Below are 27,433 nucleotides of genomic sequence, written 5' to 3'. Positions count from 1 at the left end.
CGCGGAAGGTGGCTGTTCATGGTTTCTGGGGAGAGTGTCTGGTGTTCTGCGGCGAGAGGATGAATCACTAGAAAAGGTTCCTTCATTATTTAGCAATGAACTATCAAGTTATCTCACTCCTGATAATCCTTCTCATCCGTCATAAACTCCTCATCGTTCAGATGTCTGAACCGCCACCAGAAGACCACAGTCTGCACAGCCAACGCAATACCCGGCCCGGCCCAGATCCAAATGAGCCATGGGTCTTTCGTCGCCGGAATCAATATCTCTCCCAGCGCGCTGGACAACGCATTCATAAACAAAAACACAGCCATGACTAGGCCGCGCATACTGGGCGGCGACCGCGAATACGCCAGCTCATACGCCGTCACATTGCAGAAACACTCCGAGAGAGCACCCAGCACCGTGTTCGGGATCTGCCACCAGATGCTCAGTGGGCTGACGCCGTCGCACGTAGAGGCTTGGTAGCCACAGGGTGAAGTCTCGTAAACGCGCCACTGGACTATCGCTGCGATGACGCTGGAGATGGTCGCGAGGATGAATCCAAAGGCGATCCGGCTTGCTGGGCCGAAGGGAATCCGGTACCGCGCGAGAGCGGGGTAGACGACGTGGCTGAGCAGTGGAATCGTGACGATGATTGTCAAGGCGTTGAAATTGTTGAGGACATCGTTGGGGGCGCCGTTGGTGGTCATTGAGGCGCCTTGGTTCGTAGAGACGGAGCCGATGCCCCCGTTGTTAATGTACCAGATGGGGAAGTAGAAGAAGACTTCGGTGGCCACTGTGTGATGGTTAGAGTAGTCCAAGCAAAGTGCGAGGGAGTTGACTCACCCAACGTGCGTCGCACATCGTCTACCAGCTTCTCATTCCAATCTACCTGGATCCCCTCCGCGGCGAGCACGCTAGGCTTAGCGGCGTTGAAGAAATCCTTCTTCCAGACGCGGTACTTGTTGCGACGGAGAGCAGTCGAGATGATCTTCATAGCCTTGCTGAGGTCTGAACTGCCGCGCGGAGGCAGCTTGTACGTCTTCTTATACACCAACGCCAATACGATCGGAAGAAGAAAGTATATGGCTCCCGCCAGCACCCACGACAGCCAGAACCCAACATACTTCTCCGCGTACGCAGTCGGGAGCATATAGAACGCCCCGATGTTTACAAACGCGTAGAAGATCAGCATCGTTCGCGTGGTGGTCAATTCCGGATCGACAATGACCTTTTCTCCCGTCTTCAGAACCTTGGTGTACTGCTTCTTCTGGCGATTCTGGTCGAGGATGGTGGGTGCGATGTTGGGCTTGAAGATTCCGGCTCCGAGCGCCAGAAGGAGAAGGCCGATTATGAACGGAGGGGCGGCGTGCGCTGGGCCTTTCTGGAGGACGGAGGGTATGGCACCGATGATCTGGATTATATGTGCGATGCCGCAGATTGCCACTCCGACGCAGATTGCCTTGTACCGGCCCACGTAGACATCGGCCCACCTACGCCGTCAGAGCAGGGTACCAAAAACGGGGAGTACACTTACCATCCACCGAGAATAGGCAGAACATAGGCCAGGAAAGCGAACAGAAGGACTAGTCCTGAGCTAGCCTGCAGACCCATTCCCAACGCACCGGCCGTCTCCTGTGTGCCCCTTGGAGGGGCACCAGCTCCATTTCCACCTGTCTTCGGTTACTCTTTGTCCTTTCTTAAGAAGAGTGCGGGAAGTATACCCTTTGGAAGAGGAAATTGTATGAAATTCGAAAAGATATTCTTGGCGCCATAGTAGGATGCTCGCTCCGCGAATTCGACAATACACAGTGAGAAGGACACCAGAGGGATGGTAGCGGCAACTTTGCGTAGAGATGCCTTTTCTTCTTCTGTGGGAGCAGGGTAGTCGTCCGTTTCCGTAGAGGTGGCTGTAACTTCATAGTCGTGCTTTTCGAGGTCGCCTTTGGCTTCAGTCAACCCGGAGGTGATCGCGTTGCCGGTAATGGTATCACCTGGTGAAGCTGCTATTGTCAGTAGAGCTAGACAACGGGCAGGTGGACATACACATTTTGACTAGCGATGAAATGGCATTGATGATTCCAGACGAGGAGATGGATGGTTCCCTTTTTATCGATGATCAGCTGGTCGCGCCATCGAGGTCTGTCCTTTGCAATTAGGCAAGCGACGGACTCCGTCGGTACCACAATCATGCAACATTCACCAATTAGCCAGTCAGGGTCAAATGAGGTTCATCGGACACAGCCATTTGCGGTGCGAATATGCAATGTAACCTCAGGTGGAGTCTTTTGCTTAGCCGTGCTTGTAGTTCTTATCAGGGGACCAAGCCATGCTAAAGCGGGTTGATCAATTCTAGTCCATTATCGCGCCATCAACTCAGTCTGGCATTTGTTCTGTCAACAGGCTAGCAGCTCAATTTTACCTAATGTGTTAAGAACGCTGGATCCTCGAAGGTTCTGGATGCTTTCGCCATTGGTTACCATCAATGCTTCATTGCCTTTCAGGGAAAATTCGTAGTGGTAGAACGATACTTGATGCAAGATGGAACGTACATCCACGTGCCACTGACGATTAGGCACTATATAAATCCTGGATAAAATACTTCTGCACAACTCCTTGCGTTGACCTCGTGGCCTCGTGGCGAATTTGTGGTTAAGAGGGATAGAACTATTGCGGTTCGAAGATCAAATCTATTAGCTGACTTCCCAGGGACTTTATTTTGTCAATAAACATACTGTGCTGTACGATGTTCGGTATAGGCTGGAACAATACCTGGAGGAGCCTCTCAACGTGAAGAGCGTGACCCCATTGAGAACAGTTGGTTTCCACATATACTGCACCATTGAGAAACTTGATGTATTGCGCCGAGGACAGCAGCGCGGAGTCGAGGATAGTCTCCTGTCGTCTGATCCGTCCGCGGTAGAAGTTGCAAGCCTCTGGATTCTGGATTGTGCGAACTATGGCGCCGTGTTGGAGCTGCTCTTCAATGATGTATGTGCGCTCTCATGTCCAAATACTAGGTCGTTACTAGAGACCGCGACCAACATTGCGCACGTCTGTGAGGCATGCTACCAGTGCCACATACAGCTGTGTGGGTCAAGGCATGGGAGCTGATGGCAGAGCTGGGTTTATAATTTCGGTAATTGTGCATTTGCAGCATGATTATTTGAATGAATGTTCTTCAAGGGTAGAGGAAGTAAAATGAAAGAATGAATGAGATGAAGAGAGGAGGTTCGATTTTTTCTTCGTCTGCTAGCTATGCTCGACAACATTCACCATCATTCAGCACATCGTCCTAAACGGGCATGTTGAGGCCATATCAAGCTGCTTTTCGAAAGGGATTCGTTTTCCCCCTGCATTTTCCTGCTCAAACTGACAACTATCTTTTTCCTTTCTTCTATATCTTTCTGAAACCCTTCCTACTGTCTTCTACTACTACCACTCACCACCAACCCTCAGCTTCCTGCGGTTCTGGTGGGAAGAAGCCCAACCGGGGTGATGACGGGAATCACCGCCCTCCTCATGGTGGCAAGGGGCCAGCTCGCATTATGGTACGTCTGATACTTCACCCTCACTATGAACGTTCTGACGATGGATGTCACAATATAGGATGTACGGCGCAAGCTGTGTCAGCGGCGCGGGCACAAGGATAGGGATTGCCCCTCACGTACCGGGCTCGAAAATGCCCAGGTAGGGACGGATAACATTTCTCGCGCGCTATATGAGCTGATACCTCCTTAATAGAATCCCTCCGCTCAGGGGAACCGATCCCCCCAGCAGCGACGCCGAAAGGAAGGCATGAACGCCAAGGATCGCCGCAGAGTGCGCAGGCAGCAGGAGCGACAGCAGCAGCAGCAGCGGCAGCTGGGGGAAATGCGAGAGGAGATTGAGGAGCTGCGTGATGTGGCCCGGCAGCTCTACTTGGAGCTGCTGGATGTCCGCCTCCAGCAAAGCCGGCGGCCTGTCGAGGAGGGTGAGGATGGAGACGACGATGGAGAACAGTATCCATGATGTAGCTAGATAGGGGAATAGTCTCAAGAATTGAGGATTCTCTTGTGTGCCTGCGATGAGGTAGGAGCATGCCCGATTGATTGATTGATTCCTTACTCCGTTTCGGCACCGGGCTGGGCCATGCCAGAGGGCTCCTACTGAGCAGCGACTATCTAACCTGCGGCCGTCTCTGCAGACTTTTCGGCCGGGCCGAAATCGCCGGCTACCTTGCCTCCCATAGAGCCCTCACGCCTGCCTAAGGGCCTGACCAGGCCTGCCCCGCTGAGCACGCCCAATAGAGCTTTATTTCTCTTCATTAAAGCATCCGAACAACTTCAGAGGATCAAGGACGGCAATCTCTCTATGAATAATCTGTATTCTAGTCTCTCAGTCCTTAGGTATCATTGTTAACGACAGGAGCCTTCCTACGCCATCATTTTATATAGAGGTTGAGGAGACATGACCTGGTGTCTGTACACTGCGAGTTAGAGTATGTATACATGACCATTCTACTCAGGAGTTTATAGGAATTTCTATTCATTAGGATCAAGTCATGCATAAGGAAATCATTAATACGGCTATCAAGCAACAGGTAGCTTTCAAGAACTACATGGCGAGGGATAAACCATTAGGCCACCTGGTGATACATGAGCACACCCTTCCGCCCTATCCACAGAGTTGCCCTTGCTCGTCATCCATCTGAACCCTCCCACTCCAGGGCAGTCAATGAGCTGCGGGAAGAGGGAGCCCTTGGCCCTCATAAGCTGAACGACAAACCACAGGACAGTCAGCTCTGGGACCTGATTCTCTTTCACACCCAGAACGCCGGCGCGTGGTGCGGCCGGGGCCAGCAACACAGGGAGCACATTATAATCCTGGGACCACTCCACAACGGTGTTTTTGATGACGCCTTTAATCTTCTCCTCATGGGCATAGTTATTTGCGCGGAGGTTGATGTAGCCATAGATGATGGGGTTGGTTGCTGGGTCGTTCCAGACGGCGGCCCGACGGCAACACTGCAGCGGGATCTTCTCACATGGCTTGCCCAGGCGCTGGCAGCGTTTACACTTCCTATAGGAAGCGTGTCGGACCCACGCGCAGACTTCGTCATTTCTCATGGCGTCTTTGAAACAACGTTGGCAAGAAAAGGAGCCGGACGACTCAACCGCATGCAGGCGGCCGCGGGCATTCAAGGCAACGAGGGGGTCATCAGAAGACTTATCTGGTTAGCACGAAGGACATGGCGACGACACGCCAGGGACACGAAGGAGAGACCCACAGAAGCCGGAGAACCAGGACCGAAAACAGTAGCAGCAGCGGCGGCGGAAGCGCCCGCCCGCAGGCACCTCGCGGCATGGGAGGGAGCCGGGGTCTGAGAGCGTTTGATAGGCATCTTTGGCTATCTGTCTTAGCAACGTCCTTACGTCGTATCCCCAGCGAGAACCTACCTTGTTTGGTAGGAAAAATGAGTATAGCAACGAGATGAAACAATGATTCGCCAACTTCTCCACGAACTACCGCCTTTTCCCCGAAGACCGTGCACGTTGGAGCAGGGCGTTATGAGGCTTGTGCAAGGTTCGGTACCTTTGGGACCAGTCACTTCTTTCCTCCTAGCCTTGATTTTCTGTTCCGACCAGACGTTCCTCAAGGCGCACCAAAAAGGTTGGTCGATTCGTCCGCAGCTCTCTTTCCCATGGACCAGGGATAGATGTGTGCCCCCTCAATCGGTTCCTCTGCTCTTGGTGACCACACATGAGTTCTTGTCCCTGGCCAGGCACTGGGGTTTGTTCAGACCAATAGGCAATACATTCAACCTGATGCGACATGACTTACATTTTGTGAATCGGGTCTGGAACTCCATTTTTGAACTCGGGTCTTGTGGCAAGGATGTTCATCAACTGGACATCAAGTTCCCATACCCGTGAGGCCAGCAGTGGACCGTTATCGGCCGGAGTCAGAAGCAGTTTGGAGGTGTGGATCGAATTAACAGGGTTGAAGTTTCGAAAAGATAATTAATCAACAGAAGTAGTCTGAATGGCTTCGTCTCAAGTTAGGTGGTGATGGGAAGAATGAAAAGGAGGAGACGGGGCAGGAGACATGAGAGATGGGAGACGGCGTAGCACAATGCCCATTCACTACCTAGTATTACTGGGTAGTATTTATTCACAATCCATCTGAATATCTTCCCAGCAGTGAATGATAGGATCATATTCACTGTCTTCGTATGCATATAGTTGAGCTACATGCGTAGGTCGGGTTGCTGCTGTCCTGGGCTCGGAAAAGCTGCTGGTATCCAGAGTACAGGGACCATATACCCGCATAGTGAGACATCAGCAGTGCACCGCGCTGGACAATCAACCATCACCATAGACTATTTATTTCGACGCAATGGCCGCGATATCTGGGGGTCTTGACTAAATACGGAGTTGATGAATAATGTTTGAGCAACTATGCAATCTCTAGGTGGTTAGCTGCGCACTTTTAGACAGATTATAGGGTACTCTGGTATCCGGTTAGGTTTTTTTTTTTTTTTTTTTTTTTAGTAATTTTCTTCGTGCCGTGTTTATTCTTCCATAGAGTACACACATTGCCATGAACTTTTCCAGACCATATTGTTTTAGTTATCCTATTGGGTATACAGCTGAGCATACTCTTGAATACTCCGTGTTGACAAACGCGCGTGGCGCTCTTTGTATTATACGAAATTCGTCTTCCTTTGAACGGCTTCATTTAAACAGCTTGCTCGTACCTTTGTAACTAGGTGACTTGTCATTCTCAGAATCCTCGGACTTATAAACCCCCAACACCAAAGAAATGACTCGAGCTGCATTCTCAACTGTCAACCCCTCACCGTATCAGCTTCTAGGTTGCATAGGGATCTTTGTTGCAGCTTGTGTTGTTCCTTATGCAATATAGCCCTCGTCCCTAGGTAGAAGGCAAAGCAGGATATATAGCTGGGGCTTGTCCTGTTTCACTTTGTCAATGTCTCCAAGGGTTGCAAGTTGTTCTATTCTGTCTTCTTCTGCACCATTTTCTTGGGGAGTTCAGGCATGGCAGCATCAAATTAACATTTCAAGAACTGGTCTTCTGCGCAAGAGTCTGCCTTGATCTGTTGTTGGCATCCCAAGCGTGTCTAAGCTGTGAGCCTGTCACAGTGAAAGAATACTCCTTCCACCATCGGACGTCAACCTAGAGCGGATTTTGACATGTAAATTTCCGTGCCTCAACTGGTGGAATGTCACATGGCCGTCATCACAAAGACTGGCCCCAACAATAGCAGTCGGAGCGAAGAGAAGTGCTTCTCCAACTCGAAGCGCAACAATCTGTTCGAACAAAGTCTCAGATTGCGGGCCAGCAGTGTCTGAATGCGCCTGTGCACTGAAAGGGTTCTCCACAGCACCAGCTAAATGTTTATGCAAAACGCGCAGCCACTCTGGCGAGGTGAAGCGGTGGACGATAATGACTGAACATAAATTGAGTAGGGATGTGGAAACCGTTGGTTCCTGAGTAGAGATGATCATTCGAACACCGAGATGTCGTTGAAGCCGGACAGCAGACAGGAGTGTTTCTGTGAACCCTTGAGCTTCAATGGAGCTATTCATGTACTAGATTTTCCGTCAGTTATTTTTTCAGCAGTGGGTAAAGGTGCATTAGGGAAATGACCTTATGGGCTTCATCTAACGCCACTACTCTGCCAATTTCCGAATCTTGTTCAAGGAAAATGCCTAGACAGATATTGAATAGCGAGCATGCTGTTTCAGGTGAAATACAAGGGCAAGAGAGATCGACAATTGTTAGGCGACGGGCCTACCGTAGGTTAGTGAAAGCAAAGGTGCGAGCTCGGATTGCCTTTAGCTCACTTTTGGTTTCCAATCTGATCCCCGCGATTGCTTCTTTCCCTTCCCACTACTACCAACAGCCTGTATCTGAGGCATAAAGCTCTCTAATGTGTCCAAACGCTGAGTGAGGGGCTCTAGCTGGGAGGGAGTCAGATTAGAGGACATGACCCTCCGTTTGAATTCCCGGTAGTCGAATCCGGTCTGAGTTTGCTGTTGAGCCATACGCAATTCTCGTAGGATGCGTTTCACCGTATGCATGTAAAGCGGCATTGGTCCATCGTCTTGACCAACTGCCATGAGATCTAACATCCTCTTTGTGTTGAGATGTTCTTGGTCTATCTGCAAAGGAGAGACGTGTATGTTGAATCTTGAATATGTACCCTGTCTTAAATCAGCATGAAGATGGTGTTTCTCCTTCAGATCCTGCTTACCCGCATAGTATGGAGATTGGTTGGCGAGCATAAGACTCGCACTTCAACATCAGGATGCGAGGACAGAAAGGCTGCTTCACAAGGTGATCCCATGGTGTCACTGATAAATGTGTCATAGTGAAACACTACGCCGGTAAGGGGATTGGGCAGCCTTCCTGCCTTGGATGATATTAAACAGTTCTCCAACATACAAGACAACGTGTGACTTTTACCAGAACCTTGGGAACCACATATGAATGTGCTTGACGGGGGGCTAATATTGTAGAAGATGCGAGAATCATCTTGAACAAGCTCTATCGGGTGGGATAGCGTCCTGTTGAGTCTTGCCAACAGGCCAAATTGGGTAGCGATCAATGAGTTATCGGAGGTTGTGTTATGCGCAAACATACAGCTTGTCATAATGGGTGCAAGTGACTCTTCCCCAAGCTCCTGTGCCTGTTCGGTCGAGTCAAGAAGACTTTGATGATATCTTATAATGTCACCACTGAATACAGGGTCTTTCAGAGCATTGGGTGGTAATGAGCGCGCAAAAGCTGATGAACAGCCGCTAACGGTCTCATTAGGGTCGCTGATTGAACCCATGCTGCTTTCTTTCGTCTGGTCTTGCTGATATATAAGAAGGAAGGGGTAGTAGCCACAGTGTGGAGGATGTTTTAGGGGAGAAGATGAAGCTCTGATTCTCGCCTTCAAAAGGAAGAACAACCTTATATATGTATTTTGTGAATCGGGAATTATCTGGAAGGACATACAGGAGAATTTGTCTCGGACTACAACGTTCAAAGATCATGCCTTGCGGAATTTTCCACTTCAGGGTGTTACTGGTGCGCCAATTGCGTTTTCTTACGGCAGAGTTCGATGACGATAAATGGTCTAGTCTGCCTATACAGGCAATTTTAGCAACAGCTAGGGGCATGTTCCTCGATGGAAACCTGGTAATGAGTTTACGGTTCGGCCTGTGCTGTGATCAGGCAAACGTCACTGGTTCCTTGCTTTTGGCGAACGTCGTTTTGGGGAAATGCATGGCCAAATCCGCGCCTTACTGATTCTGGTAGGAAAAAGTGGAAGGCAACTTAACTTCCATATTCGGCTGCCAGTCGAGTCCAATCTCATTAAAGTCCTGCAAGCTAACAAGGGAAGCAAGATAACCCTTCTTTCATTGGCTGTCCAATACTCATTGTGAGAACATCGCCCTGTGGTTTCGCGTCATGGTGAGGACAACTCACCAGCGCCACCACATTGAACGTCACAGGCTAGATACTGATGCAGCCAGTAAAAGCTTCCACTGTCCACCCCATGCTTTCAACCTGCATTGGTTCCCTGCAGATTGCTGTTGATAGGCCTGAGTGAGGCCTCTTGTTGTAGTACCAGTGTAGCAATAAAGCCGGCGCACACACTCGTGAAATTAAGATGCGCTTCTCTTCTCATAAAAATATCCATAAGATCAGATGGTAGCTCCTCTTGGATTCTGAACTAAGCCCGCGAATTTCTGCTGTCTTTACTTTCTCAATGTCCGACGAATGGAGCCTCAAGAAGGTCGAAACTATCTTCAATTACCGTTTTAGATCAAGAGATCGGCTTTCAGAAGCCATCACAGCAGCCGGCGCCGAGGATGAAAACCATGACGGGAACAGACGATTATCTGGAATTGGGCTTGATGTTCTTAGTCTTTTCTTGAATATTGATGGAGTCATGGACAACGCTGAGAGAAGTAAGCTTAATCTGGTATTTCAGACGTCCTAAGTCACTCACATATGAAGGAGAAATTTCTGTCCGCAAGCAACAATTATGTTGTGTCCATCATCGTGCTTTCGTTGCGAAGCGCATTGCAATCGACCAGTGCATCAAGTACTGCCCTCGGTCTGGTGCAGGTGGCGCAAAGGTACTCGGAGAATGCCTTTCGGCTGTAATAGGAGCCATTTATATGGATAGCGGGAGTCATACCCGCACATGGGAAACCTTGCAGCACATAGGGTAGGTAGAGCCTGGCACGAGACTCTGTTGGGAAGGCTAATTTCAACCGTGCAACAGATTCTTCATTCAAAAAGATAGCGGTGTGAATCCTGAGCTGCTAAGCGCAGATTCCCTGTATGACCTCAATTACCCCATCATCGACTCGTTCACACACAGTCGCAAAATACTTGGTCAGGCGGAATCCACTGCTTCTGCAATCACAGCTCAGCCACAAGCGTTGCGAATGGACATAGGACCAAACCAAGAGTCAGAATCATTGTCCGTCCGGGAAAATAATGAAAACCCGGCCCAAGATGTTATGAATCAGGCGAGAAAAAGGATGATTGGTGCCTGCAATCCTGAAGGGGAAACAAAAAAGCTAAGAAAATGTATAGCTGGTGAGAATGGGGACATTATGATCTTTCTGAGTCAAGAGTCCCTCAAGTGTACAGCGTACAGTCTGCCCGCGCCTGACGAGTCCTATTGGAATGTCGCAGTTCGTGGATGGATGTCAACAGCCACGAATGACAGGTCATTTGAAGTTGCCAAAGGATTGTTACTTGGGGTTGCTAGTCCACAAGCAGTGGCGAATCTGCAGGCAACAATACAGAGCTGGCGTGTGCGCCCTGTTAGCTACTCATTGCAAGTATCGCACCTACCTTCTAAGCCAGAGATATTCCACTTGATTGAGAAAATCGATCAGGAGATTGGAACTTTGCGCTTATTTCGCAGGTATTATGTCCTGGATTTATTTGAAATGTGCGGCGGATGCGAGACCCCGTCGTGCAGTGGGTTTGTTCAGCAATGCCCGGAGCGCTTGAATGCTGCGGGCAAACAGAGCGGGAATTTGCGCTATCGTGCTGAACACGAAGTAACAGAATCCATGATGAGGGAGATATTCCCTCATCTTCGGCCGGGGATGCGAGAGTACCAGGGCAAGCTTAATGAGGTAAAAAGTCTCCGACGAGTCGGCAGAAAGCTTTACATTCTGGCGCAGCGGTTTGGTAAGGGTATACTTGCAATGATACCCTACCAGGAATCTTCTGACCAGCCAGACATGGTAGTCACAGACAAGATGTGAGTTCAATAGCCAAAACCGATGGGATCCACCACTGATGACTTGAAGGCTAAGCCGATGTCCGGAGAAAGTATTCTCGGAGATTGTAGCAATTCTTGACACTTACCAGGGTGATATACTGCGCCAATTCAGTGCTGCAACCCTGAAAATAGTCGAGAAACTACTCCATGCTCGCTTAGGTGACTGTGACCCGTTTGTCCTGGAGTCTACTTCAACGGTCTATATCATGGAGTTGCCGAAGAACTCACCCAGCCTCTTGAAGTTGCTCCTATGAAAGCTCTAAACCCCCACAGGCATCGATGGACTTTCCTAGCGTTATACCTGTAAACCACTTCAATGTGGCTGCTTCTTGAGCGAGGCAACCTATATGTTCACTTCTAGGTATCTACTCTGTTGCTTATAAGGTATATCTGTACGAGACTCAATCTACTGCTAGTCATTCATATGCAAAACATCTAGCAGAAGTAATAGGTAGGTCTGACTCATTTGTGGTTTTTGCCTCACATACATAATATTGTAACGGGTTTCCTCCCTCAAATCCTCCCTCGGACTTTATTCCCCCATCGGTTGCCATTACATCCAACACCTTTCGTTGCAATATCGATCAACTTCAAAACTACTATCCTAACCATCATTATCTAAAATGAAAATCCACCATAACTCTAATTTTTCTTGGTAAATCTAATATTTTATCTTGTATATACACAGATATGACTATCCTCTATCTATAGATATAAAAATATCCCTTATTGGCCTAGAAGGGCAAATATGCCAATTCTCATAGACCCTCACTTTAAAGTACCTCGCAACGACTCAGTCAAAGTCTCAATGTCCATTCTGGCAACAAGCCGAAAGAATGGGGTATTTTCATAAACTTGAAGTAGCAGCAACTTTAATGACTGCTGCACGCGTATCCTGCTTTAATAGGAAACACCCAGGCGATGAACTGAGTCTTCTTTTGATCTTCAGTCAAAGATAGAGCTTCCCATTCTGAATTCTTGCAGCAGCCAACAGCCATGCTGACTTGTGATTGGAGAGAGATTCGTCACACATACACAGGCAGCGTCAAGGCTACAAGTTGACTGGTAAGTTGTAATCTGATGTTGGCACAACTGCTTGGAAAGTCGAATAATGGGCAATCATCTGAGAATGAGATTTTATAAAACGTCCTGCGATAACAATAGATGGTCTTACTAACAATTGGGCACCACACGAGTATGGGATATTATTTCCACTACTCATGCTGTCATGAATCTCACCTTGTTAGTCCCATCTTTCGTGAAAAAATACTCTGTCTTGCTTCCCATGCGCTGAGTGCAATTGCTGGGATCCCATGAAGCACTAGCAACTCAGACATTCTGTTCATGAAAAGCTTAGCGCTGCAGACTGTTAGGCATTAAAGCCGGTGATTTTATTAGTCCATTATTCCATTGTCTGTTACCACATGAAACCCGCGATTTACACTTGGTTGGTGATATTTTCGTTCAGAATCTACAGTAGTTGTTCTGAATAGCTAATGAAGGATAGTCGAGTGAGTTAGTTCACCGAAGCAGGCCGTCGACGCCTAGCCAGAATTGCCAGCAGAGAGGGGCATATAGTGATTTGAAGGCGAGGGGCTGCGGTAAAAGCTAGTGCCGTCAAGCTATTCGTGGACTTTACTCGCATCATGTACTATCACATACTATCTCATACTTCCCACTAGGGCCCAGTGGCTAGCCTTTGTAGTTGGTGACGACTCATCCATTGCTGATCTCTTGTTTTGTTTCATGGCGCACTGTACGGAGGTCATCAAATTTGCTCAGACTCACCCAGGTAGATCCGCCATGGCCCTTTCCGTGACGCGGCAGGTGGTGATCACGGCAGGCAGACTCAGGCACCGGGCACGGATGGCGCGGAAGCCGGCGAGCATGGCTCTGCAGCTTCCTCATCCATGACACCTGGGCACTCTGGGGTCATTGGCTGGACCGGGGAGGGGTTGCTCGTACAGAGAACGGCTGACAAAAATATTTTATAATAGCCCTAAGGGAAGACAGTTGTTTATTCTATCTCTGGCAAACTGGCCTATTGAGATCAATTCATTCTGGCTGCATTACCGCTGCTTTATGCACTCGTCCGAGACATCAAGGCAAACAAACCAACAAATCACCCAGCTTATCCAGCACAACCGCCTGCACATCGGCAGCCGCATCTGTCTTGTCGCTCCAGCCCACAGAGATACTGACATAGCATCCGTCCGTACCCACGACCGTCGACTCAGTCGGCAGCCGCGAGCTCCCACAGGTCTTGACATCATCGGCCGAAAACACCCCCGAGAAGATCCGCGACAACACAAACTTGAAGTCGTCCGCGCTGGCACACTCATTGCTCACCTCAGGGAAATTGACGTTCAGCCAGACCTGGTCGGGCAGGTAGGGGGTCCCAGAGGCAACGACCTTATTGGTGATTTTCGTGGCCAGTTGCGCATACACCTGGCTGTATGCCGGCACGGCCGCGTTCCACGCCGTCTGAGAGCCGGAACTCCCCGAGAACGCGATCGCGGGGATCCCGGCCTCGGCGGCGTAGTGTGCTGCGCCGACTGTGCCGGAGAAGTACACGGCCAGACCGAGGTTCGAGCCCACGTTGGGCCCGGAGACGGCTAGGGCTGGAGGGGCACCGTTGAAGAACGGGGGCGCCGCGGTGCTGATGCCGTATTTCATTGCGGTGACTGGGTACGAGTTGACGTAGTTGAGACGATGGTCAGAGGCATTGTAGCCTGTCGCGGGGCTGCCGGAGGGACAGCTGTTGAACTCGCATGGTTTCGTCAGGGTGGTGGGTGTTTTGTCGGAGGAGCCTGAGTTGGTCAGCACGGATTAAGTCGTTGACGAAGGGGTACGGGAGTACCTGTTCCACTCTGGTTTTCGGCTGGCGCAGACACCACGACTGAGTGCCCAGCAGCGGTCAAGGCCTTGTAGAACTGGCGGATATTAATCTCGGCCCATCCATCGTCGTTGGATGAGACGATGTTGATGGCCTGGGCCGTCAGGGGCAGGAGAACCAGAGGTAGAAGATGCATGGTGATGGTCGACGGTTATGCAGTCTCAATGCTGGGGGCCGACGCTGTATTTAAGCAGCCCATCTTGTCGCGGTCAATTCACAATATAACACTGAAAACAAGGCAATGAGGAGAAGTGTTGATCTCGGGGACATTTTGGTGCACGTGCAGCATCGGATGGCCGGAGAAGAAAATCAAATAGATTAAGACAGATTAAAAGACGGCACGAACGGCCACTAGATCATTAATCCCGGATGTGTCTCCCAATTCGAGTAGATTAAGTTATGCAGAAGCAAGAATGCATCCGAGGTTGATGGATATCTCATATCATGCAGTGTCTCCCCTTAAATTGCTCCCAATCATTTCACAGCGTGGAGGCTGAGGAGACATCACCCGACAACTTGAATGGCTCTATCCCATCGGTCCTCAATTGCCTCTGGGTAGAGAATAGTGTTCTCATTCCCCAATTCATGTATCTCGGCAACAAGTCTAGCATTTATTAATTACTGCGTCATCCTACTACGGAGTACTACGGGAACTTCACGACGCCCATGTACAGAAAGCTGCCTTCTGGTTCAGCTTAAAGGGAAGGATTTGACATTAGTGAAAGATAATCTTGGAATAGAGCGGCACTACTTTTGCTTACTACAACAACTACCAATTAAAATTTTGTGCCAAGGCGGATGCTACGGTTGGGTAGAACTACGACTTCACAGCAGATGCGGCTGGCAACGTAATATGAAGCCCCTGTCTCGCCGAAGTTTGACGACCAACATCGATCTTCCATGTTTCAATACTACGCCTCCTGAGAGTTTTCTTAACCCTATCTCTAACACCTCCTGCGGATAAGAAAGCTACTTTCAATGTATGCCGAATTATATACGCTTTTCAACGCCATCGCAAAAGCTACTGACCGGATTCTCTGTTTACCCTTCTTACTCGTGGTCCTTACATTCATGCCTCATACGGTAGCTGCGGCTATGTCCCACCAGCGCACGTCCTTTTCCGAATAAGCTCTTGTTTAAGTACGGTTGAGCAGAGGGGAAGCTGTTTCCAAACCCTTATGGTTGTATGTGGTGTGGCTTTGTCAAGATCAAATCATAACTTCATGCCTTAATACTACATTTTCCGAGTCAATTAACGGGCTTGAAGAACGGCATTAAGCTATAAAGGCTCTATCCTTCGTGCAAGGGAGGAGGCGAAAGAAATAATTGTCAAACGCAAGATTGCCGCTGGAAATCCAAGCAAAGCGAAAACCGCGACAAGTATTCACCTCTAGCCAGAAGTAGATGTGTCTTACTAGAGTAACAGGTCACATTCGGTGCCGGGAATACCTGAGCCTTGCTACGATCAATTATGATCTGTCTCTCCGTCTGTATCTGTGCCGTTCCATGTAAGCATTGAACTGACTCGATTTCGGAAGTGTAATACCGCGGTCAACCATTTAGCATAGGTTCCACGTCTCGCGACATTCAAAATATGAGGCGTCCAGTTGCACAACTGGCAAGCCTCTGAATGCTCACAGGGGACACTTCCACCTTTCATAGGCATCCTTATGAACGGTAAAATGCCGATTGCTAGATGCCACCCTGATGTGTGACTTTCTTTTTCTGGCATCAACCTTCTATTTCTCTTGTCACATTGCAATGGTTTTTGTGTGCATGTTGAAATAGAGGCGCGATCGTATGCTAAACCAAAGGGATATGCAGTTTTTCGTCACAAAGCTGGGCATGAGATCTGAGCACTGGTGCATGGAATAAAATTGTAGCAAATAGCATCCTTACTGGTTAGGACTGCATCTGTGTGCTGTACATCCACTAACAGCAAGGAGAGTAGTACGCACTGACCCAGCCAGACAGTATTGCGCGTCCCGGCTAGGGCTCATAAATACCCTCATCTTTCTGGTCGCTTTAGACGTCGGACCTTCATGCGTTCATCTGTTGCTTATATGCTATTCTATGCTTAGCTCAGACCTATCTTTTGCATATGAGGCCCTTTGTTCTAAACAAGAGTCATAGATACGTGGAAATTCATTTCCAGCCCATCTTTCATCTTTTCAGTCGCAGTCACCTAGTACGCCATGTCTAACACGCCCACTCTCTCTCTTGATCAGCTTCTTGGGACTCCTCCGCCTCCAGGGTTGCCAATGGACAGTATCCAAGCCATGAGATGGGGTGCCAAACATCCCCCAAAAGATCCGCAGGCCTCATTTGTTGGCAAAGTAGTCATGATCTCCGGCGCCAATTCTGGCATAGGTTATCATGCCGCCGAAAAATTTGCCAAGTTGGGTGCATCCAAGGTGATCCTCGCTGTCCGGTCGCCTGCCAAGGGCTACGTGGCCAAGGAGCAGATCGAAGCAGCAATGCGACGCAATGAGAAGTGTGATGACATCGTTGTCATGCAGCTGGATATGAGTGATTTTGAATCTGTCAAGCAATTCGCAACCAAATTGGAGGAAGTCACCGTCGACGGATTGGACGTCGCCATTTTGAATGCCGGCATTGCGGCGCCCAACTATACAGTGATCGAAACGACAGGCTGGGAGTCGTCTCTGCAAGTTAATGTCCTATCGACGGCTTTGCTTGCTATCCGCCTTATGCCTCTACTGCGACGGGCCGCAGCGAGAAGCGGCCAGCCGTCTCAACTGACCATGACAGGTAGCGCGGGGTCCCTTTCCGTGACTCCGGCGGATATACCCATCGATGCGCCGAGCGTGCTGCAGGCCTTGAACGAACCCCGGTCGTTCGGCATAAGATCGACTTACGTCATCTCGAAGCTACTGGTTTTGTATATCATGCGCGGTCTGATTGACAACTATTCGGAGACTGTGTCGCCCGACGGGCCGATGTGTCAGAATACGCGCCTGCCGATCTCTGTGGCCATCAATGTGATCTGTCCCGGATATACAATCACGAATATCGGTCAAGGCGGTCCCTATTACATGACTGTCATTAATAAATTGTTGCAGATGTATGGGGGGAGATCTGCGGAGGAGGGGAGTCGATCATTGGTGAGCGCAGCGTTACTGGGGGTGAATGGACATGGAAAGTTTTGGTCCCATGATACATTTGTTGAGTGAGTATTCGGTTACACTGCAGGATGGGATGTCATATACTAACATTGAGCGTGTAGCCAGGGATACATGGTCACCAGTGAGGAGGGCCAGAACCTCCAAGCTCGGGTCTGGAAGGAAATCCATGATATTTGCATGACACAGCTTTGAATAGACGCCAGGTGTGAGCATAAACCCTGTTTACAGGGATTGTTTGATGGGTAAAATTGAACTGGAAACGAGCAATTGCCCTTAACAATAATAGCCAATAATAGCCCATAATAGCCCATAATAGGACAAGATACACGGCCCGTACTAAAAGTAAGGCAATTGTATTCCTTTTTCCTGTGTTATAATTAATGAGATCGTCAACAAAAAATTGGAGCCCTCTGATTGTCCCTCTTCTAGTGGATAACCAGGGTTCTTAAGAATATGGATATTGTCTCTAATTGCAAATATAATGCAAGGTGGCGACATGCAAGAATGGTCAGACACAATTGTTCGCCAGGATACCTAGCACTCTCAAAGGTGTATGCCCAATTACTGGGCATAGTGATGGGAATCATCAACAGCCTTGCAATTTCTCGGTTCCAGTCTGAAGGAAATTGGCAAAATAATGTGTCCAGTCAACTGGAGTCTACAGCAGTATGCAAGTAAGTGCAAGACTGCCTGGCTGGCTCAACTCTGTGTGTGGATGTGAAGTCCACAGATGCAGTCCTAAACCCGACAAGGGATCCTATTGGTCACATTGTCTCTCCCCCTGCACCAGCCATCACATCTTATGCCTACTTTTGGGTCAAGAAGCTGCATACCCCTGAATTTTACATACGATACCCCCTCAGCCCCCCATCTATTTTGACATGCACATAAAGGCTGTAAGCGAGGCGACGTGAGCAATGGAACGCTGATGCCCAGAGGAATATGTTCTTCTCCATTACCCTCTGATCGAACGAGCACTCAACCTGATCAATTCAAGCAAGTATCAGATAACCTCAGAACTGTTTCTAGAGCGATGGAAGAACATACAAGGAGCTTCGAGCCATTCGATCTGGCATGCTTAGATCATACAGTGGGGCCTGTTTTCATGAACTTTTTCTTATCTTTCAAACCTGCGAAAATTGAGGAATCTCTGATCTCTATTGAAGAAGGAGTCACTCGCCTTGTAAATAGGCTGCCTTTTCTGGCCGGGGATGTCGTCAATTCCGAAAATGTGGATGGGAGGGTAAATGTAATGCGGATCCAGCCATCTTCGACTCTGATCCGTGAGATCCCCATGCTTCACACCAAGCATCATCCTCACCATATTTTACCAAACACGCCACGACAAATTAACCCAGGATCCGATCAGGATCAAAGGTTTGCACCTCTCGATGACTCATATGTTCCTCCAGTCTCGCTGCTGCCTCTGGCCCCAGGACCAAGGCCCGTTGTCCGGTTCCAGACCAACGTTGTCATTGACGGAATCGTATTGGCCTTGGGATTCCACCACAGCGTGTTTGACGCTACGGGAGTCGGACTATTGATCGAGATGTTAGCCACTTGCTGTAGCAGTGACTGCCCAGCTCTGAGCTCCCATATTGAGCTCGAAGAGGAGATCAGGTTAAGGCGCTCAGTGGACAAGATCGGTAATGGCGCCACAGACTTAGCAAGTCAGCGAGATGAAGTACAAGATCCCAATGGCAGCATAACGGAGTCACCTGCACATGTGCCCATGGGAGATTCAAGTTGGGTCCCGCCGAAGCTGTCCGTCTACTCATTCAATCTCTCAGCAGCAGGCCTCGCACATCTCAAGACTGCTTGCAACAAACTACTGCCTGCCATTCATGCCAGCCAAAACGGTAGTCCACAGTCAGCAGAGAGCGAAGGGGAGAAACTTCAGCAAGAATTCGTCTCCACCAACGATGTCTTGACCGCACTGCTCGCGACCAGCATACATCAAGCTCGCAGCCGCGTAACTGAAACCGAGCTTGTTCCCACCAAAGCGAAGCTTGCTATGGCCGTCAACCTACGCGAGAGAGCCTCTTCTCTTCCCAAGACATATTTGGGGAACTCCTTGACGGTCACTGAAGCATTTGTTTATTCCCTTGCAGCGACAGATGGGTTTGATGGCGTCCCAGAAAGGCACTACCACCCCGACCTCAGAAACGCATTGCTTTTGGAGATCGCGAGAGTAGCACTACAGCTTCGTAAGGGGCTTGCTGCAATAGATGACGCATATTTCCGCCAATTTGTATCACGCCTGCGGGCCAATTTGGATTGGAGCCAGTTGGGTGCGAACCTTCCGGACACAATGGTGTCGAGTTGGCGGCATCTCAAAGTTTATCGTCTAGACTTTGGCGCGCGTCTGGGTCGGGTTGTTGAGTTCCATCCTCAGACTGCCTTGGTAGATGGGATATGTATTATCCAGCCAGAACGTATCGCTCATGAGGACGACTCGGCTGATATGGCCCCGGAGTCTGGGTGGGAAGTTTGCGTTACGCTACAATCCGATGCTATGGAATGCTTTCTTAGGGGTGGTCTGTTTACCTCACTTTCTCAAGGGGCGATCAGAAGGGTTTGAAGCTGTTGAAATAAGCATGAGATAAGTTGATTTAAAGTCATTTTCAGTCTAGTTATGGATATATGCTTGAAGGCCTACAGTACGTAGTGACATCCGAGAAGGCCATCAGTACCAGTTGGTCGGGGATGGGGAGACCAAAACTTGTCATCACAGTCATTCTCCCTGGAATAAGACGAGATGAGGTACTGGTCGCGATGGCCACGGACCCAGAGAATTATTTTTATAAGAAATTTTACAAACCAAGTGGGGGTAAAATTTTACGATTTGAAGACGCGATTATAGAAAAAGGAGCGATGCCACATCACTATCTAACCAATCACATTTTGCTGATCTGTTGCCAGTAACACCAGTATAGGTAGAATGCATTGGACCCTGGCAGGCAGCGCCATCTTTGCCAACTCATCCTGCATGGGGCTACTTATGCAAGTCATTTGGGGATAGCTTTGCGTCTGGCCTGGAGTAATCGGCGCGATATGGATATTGTTGAAAAATATATAGAGACCCTAGACTGATAGGAATCGTCCGGACACCTTTTTACCTAGTGGTATTATATTTCAATAGATATCCTCTCGTCTCAATAGACGCTTAGCGTCGCATCGACGGCAACGTAAACAATCTACGGCGGGTCATTGCGACCACCCCCGAACTTCTTTGATCACGACTATATGGTTCACCCGCCGCCAATCTTTTGCTCAACTTGGAGTACTAGAAGCATGGTTGAGAACTAAGACATGAATAGCCAAAGAAAGCAAATATGATCATAGTTCAGTTATTCAGGCTACAATTATTCTAGGATTTCTTAAGGGCATATAGGAACAACCAAACTAGTTCTCCTGATTCCAGCGATGATCTAAAAGCAACCGATGCTGAGAAGGGTAAGCACATCTCCGACGATCGGCACTGAGAAATTTACCTTTTGTAGTTCACGCAGAGATCCTGCGGAAGTCGTAGTAGAGAGAAAATCAACGGCGTCCGAATCTGATGGCCAACGGCGGAGATTTTTTATGCCGACCACTCTTTCTTCATTGCTTTCTGCCTCCATAAGTTCCATTGCAATGATCCCCAACAACCGCACATGGTGGGAGGGATTGAAGACAGACACGATTGCGAAGCAGAACTGAGATTGACTGAGATGGCATTACATGAACTACTTGACACCAAGCAGCTGATCCGTGAAGGTGAGGGCGTAAGGCTCTACATGATATAAATATTAACCTGCTTTGGTCTAGTTCTTGAGAAATCTGCGTCCCTTGAGAACGAATTGAGGAGTCGCCAGCGCCTAATAGAACAACTCTGTTCATGCGACCAGCGCCCTACTGATGGACGCCACAGTTTCTTGGCCAGTCTGGATACTGTGGCCCACAACGGTTGTGACGACCATGGCAGCAATTTGCTCCAAATGTGGCCTCACTGTCGTATTAAAATATTTTAACACATTACTCCTCCAAGTAGACAGTATCTCTGGTCGCATACAAGCATCATGGAGGCTACAAGTGTGTATGGGATTGCCGCTGGCGGCATCCTCATTATCCTTATTTTGTCAGATTTATTTCCTTTCTATTAAAATTCACCAGTGTCGTCTCAATCTGGATTGCGGCTCGCTTCATCTACCCATATTTGCTTAGTTGTCATCGTCTAATCGGCCCTTAGACGTGAGTCAGTGTCATTAGACATCTACTCTATGTTACCGCAAATCTGCTTGCTCTGTGTTTCTGACCTTCCACGCTCGCCTAAGTAGGCCACAGAGCTGGAAGATTATCATTACTTAATATTGCTGTCCTATTTACTAGCTCACCTCTTGGGCACCTTGTGGATATAATAGGGGTATCCCTGCGTGCTTCCCAATGCATACACTGAGCCGCGGCCTGGATGTCTGGGATGTTGTTAATGATATGGGGCGATTTTGATCTCCAGAAGATTGATAATATATTTATGATTATTATATGTTTCTTATCCACCATCTAGACAAGTCTAACATATTAGTAGGGTGCTAGAGTTCTAGGAGGGATTCTGTTCTTCTCTCTCCCCTTTATTTACTGCTATACATATGAAGTCTTCCTAAGAGGTCATTAGGGACTCGCGGGCTTGCTTCTCTATGCTACCTGGCAATACTTATCTTATTACTATTCCACATCCTGTGTTTTCCTTCTTATTATATTTAGTATATTTCTACTGATGCTTATACTCCAGATTCTTCATCTCCTTTACTGAAATGGTATATTCTCATCATGTGGCCACCTATGGGCCCTGGTCGCTCGTCTCACTAATAAGGGTAAGGAAGGATACGCTAATGAGGAAAAAGCAAGCCAAGTAAAGAAGGAAAAGGCTACCTAACCTATAAGTATTCTTGTCAATCTCTTACAGCCCATGAAGCTAGATGCTGGATAATATATCTATCTATCCCTACCCTCCTTAACATTTTGGTCATGGCTACAGAGCCATCCGTTTACAGTTATATCCTGGTCTAATAAAGAGCGGGATACATTAGAGCTTTTTATACAGCTATAGTGTAGATTCTTAGCGGACCTTCTTTAAGCTGCTAAGGACAGCCCTGTCTTATTTTTACCATACATCACTGGCCCTCATGGCATCAGCGAACCGGTCAATTGATATAAAAGCATCTTAGTGATTACTACTGACTTTGGCGTTGCTACTGTGATTCCATACTTCAAAAAGTTGATTAGTAATTATAATAAGTCTGTAGCACGCGCTCATTGCTTGCATTTTTTTTTTGTCTAGTAAGTGTAAACATAAGGTGAGATAAGCGCCCTTGAATAAAATCGCAAAGCTGATATATTTAGATATTGCAATCGCAGGGGAGTCATTACTTAACAGTCTACTGGAGCATGATGAGGATGATACTTGATATAAGTGCTCTGTTAGTTACTTTCTGCTCAGACAGGAAGACAGCTAATAAGCTAGATCCTTATGATTTCTCTATTCATGAAGTCTGGTTCTTCCACGGAGAATATGCTATTTCTTGGTAATAATAAGTGCGCCTTTATACACTGTGAAGAGCTAAACTATTAGGAGATCATTGAAGCTGAAGCATTAGGATAGTATATAACTAGGCTCTCTAACAGTGAGGAAGCGCGCGGCGAATCCCTTATAATGGGTGAGTGGCTGCGATCATGCGCAGAATTGTCATGCTAACTGCCCCAGTTTCTGCTTCAGATAAATTACGCGATGAGATATGTTTCGTTGTTCGAGAGCACTAAGCAGATAAAGTAAGGATGGCGGAACTTGAGTACCAGCTGCTATAGAAGAGGATCACTAACTAGCTGTGACCTGTGGTGATTGATTCTGTTGGAATATGAGCCTGGTGGCTTAGGTCCCTCACTTAGTCATCATTAGATAGATTCCTGGTCCCCCTCCAGGTACCAACCAATAGACAAGCATCCCTGCTTCACAGTTTCTCTAGTGTCATGTGCCAGTATATGTAAGTTACAACTTACTGCACTATAATTCTATTGATTGAGACCTGGTCGCCTACATCCCACTAAAAGCAAGGACAGCGAGAAAAGCCTTTTACATCAGGGCATGGTATTAATCGACGAGCTTCGTGTACGTAGGATCATATATTTCATGGTTAAGTATTCTCTATTTGGCCGCATATTTGGTTCACCAGCCGCCTCACTTTTTGCTTAACTTGGAGTACTAGAAGCATGGTAGAGAACTAAGACATGAATAGCCATGAATAGCTATAAGAAAGCAAATATAACTATAGTTTAGTTATCTAGGCTATAATTATTCTAGGATTTCTTAAGGGCATATAGGAACAACCAAACCAGTTCTCCTTGGTTCCAGCGCTGCTCTAAAAGTAACTAATGCTGAAAAGGATAAGCATAATCTCTGATGATTAGCACTAAGATATTTACCTTTTACAGTTCATGCAGAGATCCTGCGGAAGTTATAATAGAGAGAAAATTAATAGCATCTAAATCTGATGACTAATAGCAGAGATTTTTTATGCTAACTACTCTTTCTTTATTACTTTCTCCCTCCATAAGCTCTATTACAATGATCCCCAGCGACCGCACATGGTGAGAGGAATTGAAATTAATAGTATAGTTATAATTTAGTTTCCCTTTAAGAACTTATGAGCAGCAGGCAGATGCATAAAAGTAATTTCCCCTTATAAATCTTGACTTCACCACCCATACCCAGTAGAATATCTAAATAACCCAAGGTATCAAGGTAGAAGCTGCTGGATTTAATATGCAATAGCCCCTCAATGATCTAAACTTGTTAGATGCGTCCTGAGTCAGAGGAGCCAGAGGCAGTTACCTATCCCAGAATAGAAGTAAGCTAGATCTTGTTTAGAAAGGCTAGGCAGGCAACTAGACTCTCTAGGGATAGCAGCAGATGCTTATAGAGGACATAGATAGTATCTTAACGTTTAAAACATCATTTAATAGAAATGATGTTTCTATAAGTCAACCCCTAAAAGCCTTACACCACTATTTCTTTCCCTTCAGCTTTATGTGTCTGGATGATATGGAGCTCAGAAGGATGACTACACTTAATAATAATATATATACCTTCTTATACCTGTCCTAAGGAGACTCATGAAGGACATCCTGAGATCTAGTAGTAGCTTTAGTAATACTTAGGAGGACTAGTTCTTTAGTCTTCCCCTCTAGGACCTTTTAAACCCGCCCTTAGGAAGTTAGAAGATTTTGCGCCTTCTATAGGCGGCCTCCTCCTTTCCTAGCTAGTGATGAGTGTGGCGCTGCTATCTCTGGAGTGACTTATTTCTGACTTTGTAGTTGTGATGCCAAATCAAAGCAGGTCAAGTGTGTATCCTTCTGTGACGACATTATGGTCTACCCAGCAACCGCGAAAACATTTCACAAAAAGAAGATAAGTAAGTCCAATCTGGGTGGGAAATGTCGCCTATATAAGGTTAATACCATAGCGGAAACTGTGGCCTCTGGGGATCGTGGCCTCTGTACTCAAGAGACCAGGCTAACACCCAGAGCCATAAGGAGGATGTATGCAACTCAATATATCTTGATATGTTAATGCAAATCTCACAATCCAGTCAAAGTCATGCCACATTTACAGTTCACTCAGGTTGAGACCCGCCTAGCCAGTGAAAGACGTTTAAAGTACTAAGGCACAGCCAAGGTCGGCTTAGATGAAATCATATTCCACCCTACATTGAACGCGAAGGTTGATAAGGTAAAGCTGGAATATCTACACCACATCTTCCATAAAGAAGGTTGCCGCTGTTTAGATGTCTGTAACCATGCCACCACAGTAGTGTCAAAGACGCAACTTAATACAGTACTTAGTGAAGCTCACATGAGCTCATCTGCATTACTAACCAATCCACCATCCTCTTTTCTGACCCTTTATTTTGGGACCAGTCAACTTCAATGCCTCCATGGTCAACATTGTATGAGGGTAGGCAGAAAGCTACTGCTGCCTGGGGATCGTTGGTGGTTAGTTAATATTTACCTTAAGGGTGAGATACCGCCTTTATAGCTGTGGCTGTCGACCGGCTCTAACCATTGCCGTACGCAGATATTAGTGATGAGCTCTGAACCTTGCTTTTGGAAGAGTATTCGAACGAAAAGCCTCCCAGTGACGGGGAAGTCTATCAGAAGATTTAGTAGTATAACAGTGAACACAATACTCACTTTTATAAGAGGTGGTTATCCCAATACCAATTACGCAAAGTACAATTGCAAAAAAGGGCTTCGAGTAAGCAGGACATATCGGTTTTGAAAGCTGCAGACAATCTTATCTGGGCCCTTGTATGCCAGGGAAAATACCCGGAGGCGAAGGGAAATCTGGAGCAACAAACTCGGGCTCTGAGGAGCCTCTATGGGGAGGATAGTCGTCCGCTTCTAAGGAGCTTTCGAATGCTGGGCTGGGCGCTAGCAAATGATGATAACCTAGGTGACGCGGAGAGTTTGATCGCCAACACTACAGCGAAGTGTGAAGAATTCTTTGGAGAAAACGATCTGGACACGCTTACCTGTTATAATGCCCAAGGCGTTCTATATCGTATGGAAGGGGTTGTGTCCAAAGCAGAGGAGTTGATCAGGAAGGCTGCTGAAGGCAGGACAAATCGGCTGGGTCGCCCTCACCCAAGCACGCTCAATGCTCTCACTAATCTCTCCATGGTATTAGCTTCACAAGCCAACAAATTCGATGAAGGGGAAACTTTGGCAAGAGAAGTTCTAAGCTTACGGCAGAAGAAGCTCGGAGAGTACCACACTTCAACTCTCGTGAGTGTGGTCAATTTGATGCGCATCCTCCTTGAGGGCCGCGATACGTATGGACGCGCATATGGGTCTGAGATAAAGGAACTTCAGGCCAAACTTGGGGAGGCCCTGGATAAAGGAGTGTGGGGGGCGGATATATTGGACAGCGAGCTAGGAACTACTAGGCTTGATGGAGACCTTGGGGTGCTTCCTGTCTTCCGGACTTCTCGGTTCGGACCTAAAGAGTGGATACGGAGTCATATTCCTGACTGGAGCAAACGGCATAAGCAGCCTGCCCATTCACGTCTTCCAACAACATTTGAAAGGGTAGATCTTCGGACTTATCTGAGTGCGCTGCAGCAGACACAATAGTTTTACATTACCTCGTCACATCACAGACAGTATCGGGAGGTCTAATATAGCACGGAGAATACTGGTCTCCAGGTGAATTTTTACAGATAGAAGTAAGGGGAGTATGCTTTGAAGAAAAGTTTCGCATGGCGAACTTGTAACTTTGAAGTACCCCTAGATAGGAAGAAATGATATCAGTGATTTAGGCTCCGAGCTAGCTTCTAACAGCATTACATGTGTACAATGTTCAATGCTAGCAAATACTAAAGAGAGTACCCTTTTAGCCTGGTTGTGTCCTTTCCATCCAGTCTTTGCGCCTGTCATTGGTTTGGAAAACAAGCATCCCCGGATATCAGTCTATCAAGTGACGCCACAATAAGGAGTTACAGGAGGCAAAAGGTATTAATTTGTCAAAAGAAGAAACTCTCGCCCAATAATTCAGCGACAAAGTCCAATTTTTCCCCCTACGACATTGAGACGCACCTTTGGGTTGGCTACTGATTACCAGGCCTATATATCGAGGTTAGTTGCCGGAGTTCTTGACCTTTTCGAGCGTTTCAAGCGATTTGCTGCGATATAATTGCCTGCTCTCTTTTCTCTTGCATGATCCTTAAAAGCTTTCCTCGGTTTTAGTTGCTGTAATGGCGGCCGCCGACTTAGCGCCTGCTAGGTAGGTCATTTACAGCCTGGCTCAGTAGGGCCAGCAGCATAAAATATTCGCACTAACATCTTGGCCATGGGGCTGGAAAGTAATCGTCGTATGCATGTTGGTCAAACCGATTTTGAGAAAGGCTATAACAGTTCTATCTCCCTATATACTCTTACCCTACCACTACCCAGGCCCTGACTTGTCATTGGCCCAGACATGGTATCAGCAACCCCTGATTGGCCAGATGATAATCTCCAGCCACTCACAACACTTTAACAGCCCCACAAGACCCTCTGCCATGACGC

The 27,433-nt window shown here is 47.7% G+C and overlaps 8 protein-coding genes across 8 annotated transcripts; 4 read left to right on the top strand and 4 right to left on the bottom strand.

Moving 5' to 3' along the window:
* Window positions 1-113: 113 nt before the first annotated feature.
* Aud_001911 (putative MFS peptide transporter) lies at window positions 114-2,032 on the bottom strand (the record flags this gene model as incomplete). Its single annotated transcript, XM_043295913.1, has 5 exons — window positions 114-778; window positions 829-1,475; window positions 1,520-1,655; window positions 1,707-1,985; window positions 2,029-2,032. 5 exons carry the CDS (start codon window positions 2,030-2,032, stop codon window positions 114-116), a joined length of 1,731 nt encoding a protein of 576 aa, XP_043151848.1.
* Window positions 2,033-3,530: 1,498 nt separating this feature from the next.
* Window positions 3,531-3,993, top strand: Aud_001910 (uncharacterized protein; the record flags this gene model as incomplete). Its single annotated transcript, XM_043295912.1, has 3 exons — window positions 3,531-3,533; window positions 3,592-3,672; window positions 3,727-3,993. The coding sequence occupies 3 exons, from the start codon at window positions 3,531-3,533 to the stop codon at window positions 3,991-3,993; spliced, it is 351 nt and encodes a 116-aa protein (XP_043151847.1).
* A 578-nt stretch (window positions 3,994-4,571) lies between these two features.
* Window positions 4,572-5,365, bottom strand: Aud_001909 (uncharacterized protein; the record flags this gene model as incomplete). Its single annotated transcript, XM_043295911.1, has 2 exons — window positions 4,572-5,189; window positions 5,252-5,365. The coding sequence occupies 2 exons, from the start codon at window positions 5,363-5,365 to the stop codon at window positions 4,572-4,574; spliced, it is 732 nt and encodes a 243-aa protein (XP_043151846.1).
* Window positions 5,366-7,658: 2,293 nt separating this feature from the next.
* On the bottom strand, window positions 7,659-8,108 carry Aud_001908 (uncharacterized protein; the record flags this gene model as incomplete). The annotated part of the gene is made up of 2 exons (XM_043295910.1): window positions 7,659-7,697; window positions 7,833-8,108. The coding sequence occupies 2 exons, from the start codon at window positions 8,106-8,108 to the stop codon at window positions 7,659-7,661; spliced, it is 315 nt and encodes a 104-aa protein (XP_043151845.1).
* A 5,282-nt stretch (window positions 8,109-13,390) lies between these two features.
* On the bottom strand, window positions 13,391-14,322 carry Aud_001907 (5'/3'-nucleotidase SurE; the record flags this gene model as incomplete). Its single annotated transcript, XM_043295909.1, has 2 exons — window positions 13,391-14,100; window positions 14,151-14,322. The coding sequence occupies 2 exons, from the start codon at window positions 14,320-14,322 to the stop codon at window positions 13,391-13,393; spliced, it is 882 nt and encodes a 293-aa protein (XP_043151844.1).
* A 2,059-nt stretch (window positions 14,323-16,381) lies between these two features.
* Window positions 16,382-17,524, top strand: Aud_001906 (uncharacterized protein; the record flags this gene model as incomplete). Its single annotated transcript, XM_043295908.1, has 2 exons — window positions 16,382-17,376; window positions 17,434-17,524. 2 exons carry the CDS (start codon window positions 16,382-16,384, stop codon window positions 17,522-17,524), a joined length of 1,086 nt encoding a protein of 361 aa, XP_043151843.1.
* A 1,060-nt stretch (window positions 17,525-18,584) lies between these two features.
* Aud_001905 (uncharacterized protein) lies at window positions 18,585-19,913 on the top strand (the record flags this gene model as incomplete). The annotated part of the gene is made up of 1 exon (XM_043295907.1): window positions 18,585-19,913. One exon carries the CDS (start codon window positions 18,585-18,587, stop codon window positions 19,911-19,913), a length of 1,329 nt encoding a protein of 442 aa, XP_043151842.1.
* A 5,870-nt stretch (window positions 19,914-25,783) lies between these two features.
* On the top strand, window positions 25,784-26,500 carry Aud_001904 (uncharacterized protein; the record flags this gene model as incomplete). The annotated part of the gene is made up of 1 exon (XM_043295906.1): window positions 25,784-26,500. The coding sequence occupies one exon, from the start codon at window positions 25,784-25,786 to the stop codon at window positions 26,498-26,500; it is 717 nt and encodes a 238-aa protein (XP_043151841.1).
* Window positions 26,501-27,433: the final 933 nt, after the last annotated feature.

Source organism: Aspergillus udagawae, assembly GCF_001078395.1.
Source record: "Aspergillus udagawae IFM 46973 DNA, scaffold_10, whole genome shotgun sequence".
NCBI lineage: Eukaryota > Fungi > Ascomycota > Eurotiomycetes > Eurotiales > Aspergillaceae > Aspergillus > Aspergillus udagawae.
This window is presented reverse-complemented; position numbering and strand designations above follow the sequence as displayed.